The following is a 6,000-nucleotide window of genomic DNA, read 5'->3' as shown; positions in this document are numbered from 1 at the left end:
TGTACATTTAATCTATCCAATTGTTTCGATTACAGCCCAAACCTACATGTGAGTACAACTCTGGGTTCCGATGTAACGTCTGTAATATTGCATAGAAAAGGCACAGCTCTCAGGTCTGTGGGGGAAAGGTTACACCTCCTTTCTGACAAGAGCCTTCCTCAAAAACCATGCACCAAACTATGTCACTATGTACATCTTTTCCAAAATCTTGTTTGTTTGCTTGTCTGGACTGCACTTCTCTTCCAAGCTTGTTATCCCCAAAACACGTCCAAAATTTTTATTGGTCTTGTCTGCAATGGCGTGTGATCCTGGCTAATTTTCAAGAACCATTTAGACTCATTCTTATTCTTAGAAGCACTGAGAACAATTGTATACAAGCAGGACGCACACACCTTGCTGCCTTCGGCAGTTACAGGAAGTTAACCATTCACAGCCAGAACAGGTTAAATATGCTCTTTTCAATATTTTCAGAAAAGGTATAAAGGTCCAATTTGTAACAGCAAGGTTTTGAAATTAAGACAATTCATATAGAGGGTAACAATCGCTGCACAAAGTAGAGTCTTTTTTTTTTTTTTTTTACACATCTGTCATTTAAGAAGGCTGCCCTGTGGTATTCATAATTCATTGTTTACCACAAAGGTGGTTAATAAATTTAAGCTTTAAAAACGATCTGTAAGATGATACTTTGGCTCTTTGGAGCTTATTTATTTAAGAAATTTTCCTTGATTGACCTCAGGGCAGTTGGGATACTCCACGGGGATATGGCAATAAATAGCTCAATTGATAAAGACACTCGAGGTGTAGCGGAGGCTCTGGCTAGTTCTCACCCTTTGGTGTGAAAGAGGGTGTCAGTGGGGCTGCCCCTTCTGTCATCAAGAGAAAGTGTTACTAAAAAAAGTTTAAAAATATCAACCCTTTGATGCTTGATTTTCTTAAAAATTTGGAGGTATTAAAACATTCCTTATCCATACCCTTTGCATATTTCAAAAAGACCTACATTAGAGAAGAGGAGAAAACTGAATGTGGACGGTGCATACAATGAGAAGATCCAGGGGTCTGGCTCGGACCCCCTTGGAACACAGACTGACATTCCTACAAGAGAATACATTCCTACCATACATTCTGCACATGGTACGATCCAGATGTTGTTAGAGCTCCACAGTAAAATAAATATATTTACACAGAAAAAAAAAGGAATAAATAACTTATGAAAAAATCACTTCAAATTCAAAGCTCTTATGATTCTGCTCTCCTCTTGTCATTTCATTGCACATCACTGTCAATAATTTTCCTCTCCCAGCCCCGCCCAGCACATCTTTCTCCTAAAGGCACCTCAAACTGCCTAACTCCGGATGCCACACGATGTCCTTTAGAAAGGGGGAAGGCACTACAGCCAGGTGGCATCTGGAAGCACATCCCACACTCAAACTGGGGCTTGGAGATCGCGCCCAGGCCCGCATTCTTCCCTGTTGGGACATCACTTTGTAAAAATAAGACAATGGTAACTTGGCCGCTTGATGTTTTTGTTCTTTGAAAAACGGGCCCCTAATTTCCCACGTCTTCCTCAGCAGACCTTGAATGGCGAGCATTTATGGCAAGGGTGTCCAGCGTTAAAAAGCATGTATTTGCCTGCTGTTGTTGGGGGTTTCTGTTTTGATTTTGAAGCCCAGCCTTACAAATACGAGAGTCAGAGAACCATGTTTGGGCAACACTTTGCTGAGCTTATTTGAACTGTTGCCCAACATATGGGATTTGTTTAAACACACGATTTTGCTAATCCAACCAAAGTAGAGTTGTTCTAAGTTACTGTAAATCAGTTTTTAACAATGGCAAATCAACTGCCTTACCCTGTTATTGTTCAGAATAATCAACACTATTGTGTCTGTATACGTATGTATGTGTGTGCGGCGGCGTGTGGGGAGTTTGCCGGGGCCTCCGGTTATCAGAAGTGCAGCGCCTGGGCTGACTTGTTCTCCACAGGAAAAGGAAGCTCTTAAAACGGACAGGCACAGTGACACCGGAAGCATCTACAACAGGCCTCACCTCCACTAGATGGTCCGCGGTCCTATCAAAGGAAGTGCTGCATCTGCAGCAGGGAAAGGCGTCCAGGTGGAGGCTGCTGGTAGGAGAACAAGTGCAATTTGATCTGTTTCTCACTGCTCTACTGAGTGGACAATTAGCCTTTGAAAACACATTCAAGTGGGGGGAAAAAGTAAATTCGAATATAGAAAAATTTAACCATACCATACACAAATCTTTTGCTTAAACGAGCAGTTCCTTCATCACAAATGCATTTGCTTTGCCATGTGCATTATAAAAATAAAACTATCTATGGCTTGTTTAAAGTGCCATTTTATAAAGCTGTCTTTTTTAATTGGCCAGAAAGACTCAATTTTATCCATGGCAAGAAGTGAGCAGAATTGGTGACTGAATATTGACAAATGACCAACAACAAAGACAACAACAATAACACAAATCCCATAATTTAAAAATTCTTAAATAAATATAAAAGTTATTCCTAAAGAAGCCATCTGCATTTCAACAATATAGGTTGTAACCAGCTAGAGTACCATTGGAAGAAAGAAAAAAAAACTGAAACGAAAAGGCCATCAACAATTTCGGCAACAAGCATGATACATTGCAAATGTTTTAAAAATTAAATGTACACCACTAGGAATAAAAAGCTACTTCTCAAGTGTCCTGGGGGTGGGGGGTGGGGTGGAGGGGAAGCAGGAACATGCATAGAAAAGTCCTGTGTATTTGGGTAAATCAGCCTTGTAAAGTGTAGTTAAAGCAGTTGATTCATGGAAGCAACCAGATTGGAAGCTGTGACATAATGGTACCAACTCCAGGTTCAAGAGCCAAGGGATGTTATAAGACAGCATCCCAGGCTGGGCCGAGGTGAGCTGCGCTCAGTGTGGTGATCATGAAGATGCCATTTTCAGCACTTAGCAACAGAGGGAACAAAAGCTCTGGGGAAGGGAAGCTGGAAAAGACAATTGAGCAACACAGTGGATGCCTTCTGGGGTAGTTTCTTCCTTGTGAGCCCTAAGCATTGCAAATAGGGTTTAGTTCCACGAAGAGGAGGTCGGTTACTTTTCAGAAAACTTTGTTCTCGTGTAAAATTTCAGGTCATCATAAAAATTATGCCAAAAGGGAAAGATTTGGGTTCCTGTTTAAAAAAATAAGAACAATTAAAAGCACAAACTTGGCATAAATACAGTGAGTATTCAGTAGCCTTCCCCTCAAGAGAGGGAGCTAAAGAGAACCATCACTTCAAACCCCTCCCCGCCCCCCCCCCCAGCTCCACGGCCATCTCCCGCCAACTGCTTAATGCAAGTTTGATGAGCACACGTGGCTCTGGCTTTGGAAGTCACAGTGCTGGCGGGTGTTCATGCCAGGGGGTTGGTGCTTGTGAAATTTGGGTGTGATATCGCCTGGCCCTTTCTTAAAGCAGTGTGTGTGTGTGCATGTGTGTGTTTGCATTTGGGGACATCCACTGCGGATTAATTTGATCCAATTTTCTCTTTGCACCAAACACATATAAAACATTACAACTCTATAAAAGTACAAGTGCAACTTGTACATCTGAAGTTTGCAGGAACTATGTGAGCAAATCCTATCAAAATAGCTATCTCATATGTATAAACAGCATTTGTTTTTAGAAAAACAATATCATAAACTGCAGAATCTGTACAAAAATATAAAATAAATTTGGGCAGCAGTTTCTAAACAGCCATGTAAATGCAACACTTAGGAGGAGTAGTTAATGCCTCTAAAAAGGCTGAATTGCCAAGTCAACCTATACAGGGCGAAAATGCCAGAAAAGGTACTGAGATTATCTAAATAATATATATATATATATATATTTTCTCTTTTTACCTCTTGCAATAAAACTTATAGAAAAAATAGACAAATATGCACATGCAATTTACAGCTTTTCCAACTTATTCCTTGTGCTTCACTTGAACTGTTTATTTTTGTCATTCAGCATAGCAACATTGTCTTCCAATGTATTCTTTCCTATTCCAGGGCAGTAGGTCTCTGAGAACCACTCAAAAAAGCATATTAAAAGTGGTCATACGTGGATGAAGGCACTCCAACTCTGCTCAAAGCGAAAACTAGTGTGATCCTTGTGTAAAACGATCTTTTTCTCTGAAAAAGGCAAGCAAGGGTGCATGCACAGTGCGGAGAGCTGTGGGGTGCGGGGACACTCGCAGGGTCTGGGCGGCGCGGGCACCGGTCCGGGGCTCTTAGGAGCCGACCAGCACCTCCATGATGTGGTCCAGCTCGGTGAGGTCCATTTTGAAAGGCTGACTCGGGGCCACCGGCTGACTGCTGTACGGGGCCAGAGTCTTGAGGAGGTCGTCGGCCGACACCGGGGCCATCTTGGAGGCCGTCCCCGACGCGGACGTGCAGGGGTCGAAGTCATACATGGACGTGTCGATGTCGGCAAACAGGATGTCGTCCAGGGTCAAGTCCGTCAGAAAGCCCGTGGACGTCGTGATTTCGAAGTTCCCGGGCAGAGAGTCCATCAGCTTCGGGTCGTCAGGCCTCGGGACGCCCGGCGCGCCGGAGCCCGCCCTGGAGCTGTCGGGCGCTGCCGGTGCGGCCCCTGGGGAGGTAGATGTGGGACAGAGCTCCTCGATCTCGTCCAGGGCGGAGGAGAAGCTGTCCTTCTCCGGCGGCGGCGCTGGAGCCGAGGGTCTGGCAGGAGCCGCGGGCGGCGCGGCCGGGGAAGTGCAAAACGTGTCGTCGTCGTGGTCCTCGAGCAGCGAGGCGGGCGTGAGGCAGACCTCCAGGGGCGTAGTGCTTCCGAGGTCGCCGGCGAGCGCGGGCGGCGGAGGTGGCGGCGGCGGCGGCGGCGGCGGCGCGGGGGCGCTGAGGGCGGGCGGCGCCTCCCGGTAGCTGTCGCTCAGCGAGTCGGGCGCGGGCGAGGCGGCGGCGGCGGCGGCGGCAGCGGCGGTGAACACCGGCCTCAGGCTGCCTTCCTGTTTGAGCTCCTCCTGGATCCGCCGCAACATGTTGTTGATCAGAACGGTCTTTTGCAAGCTGGGCTCGGTAAGGGGCCTGTGGTTATAGAGTTTCATAAGGGAAATGTTGAAGATAGTCTGGCGCTGTAAGGTGTAAGACACCTTGGATGGACCATCGGAGGGAGACATGATTTTGCCTTCCAGCCCATCTTCATGCTCATCAAACTTACGTTTTTCTCCTTTACCCAACATATATCTGCAAAGGAGAAAGGAAGGAAGTGGAATTAATCACATGAAAACTAATTTCTACCCTACAAAAGACGCTGATTCGGAGGTCAGGAGTTGGGACTTCAGTTCCTTGCCCAAGGTTGGGTGGAAGAGATGAGTTAATTGGGGGAAGATCTTTTAGAATGCGAGCGCACTGGAAAATCTACCTTTGTATGCTGGCGGAGCAATTTTTATCACTAGGTAGTCTGGTGAATGTATTTCTTGAGAAATGTGTACGACACCGACAAGTTAAACGTTACCATGGAAACCATGATTTTGACTTTCTCCACTCGTGCGCTCGTGTTCGCTTGCCTCCGCTTGCCTAACATGACCATGCAGGTTCAATTTCCCTCCCCCAAACAGATTTATTTTTAACGCCCAAGAAAACACTCCCAATGCTATGACCCAGCAGATAAAGGTGTGGGAGATTACAGCCTGAACACAGCTCGATTGATTAAAAGAACCAAGGTGGAGAAGGGGGGAGGAGGGCACGGACAATTTTTGAAGAACCCCGTGTGCTTTCAAAATGCCTTTTCCTTCCTCATTACGCACAGAGCTCTTCTGCCTGTTTGGTGACGTGTGGTGAAGCACTTGGCCTGTGTCAAATGACCACAGTGATGGAGCTGCCACCGCTTTTCAGCCTAGAAGAAAGTGGAGGAATGTGGCTTTCCCAGCCCAAGTTACAATGGCTCAATTTGATGGCATACAGTTAGGTCTGAACGCAAGTGGACGAATTTAAAAGTAATCTGTTCTGATTATA

At 45.7% G+C, this 6,000-nt stretch overlaps 1 protein-coding gene across 5 annotated transcripts in view; it reads right to left on the bottom strand.

The window, feature by feature from the left end:
* Positions 1-3,451: 3,451 nt before the first annotated feature.
* Positions 3,452-6,000, bottom strand: part of SERTAD2 (SERTA domain containing 2) — a 109,587-nt gene continuing 107,038 nt past the window's right edge. For all 5 annotated transcript variants that reach the window (XM_028093857.2, XM_028093858.2, XM_028093861.2 and 2 more), the window contains one exon: positions 3,452-5,229. In XM_028093857.2, the coding sequence (XP_027949658.2) occupies positions 4,254-5,229 (976 nt within the window). In that variant the 3' untranslated portion in view covers positions 3,452-4,253. The remainder of the gene's footprint in view (positions 5,230-6,000) is intronic.

The sequence above is a fragment of the Eumetopias jubatus genome, unplaced genomic scaffold (genome assembly GCF_037043125.1).
Source record: "Eumetopias jubatus isolate StellerSeaLion01/CBP00866 unplaced genomic scaffold, mEumJub1_p1.0 scaffold_9, whole genome shotgun sequence".
NCBI classification, from domain to species: Eukaryota; Metazoa; Chordata; class Mammalia; order Carnivora; family Otariidae; genus Eumetopias; species Eumetopias jubatus.
This window is presented reverse-complemented; position numbering and strand designations above follow the sequence as displayed.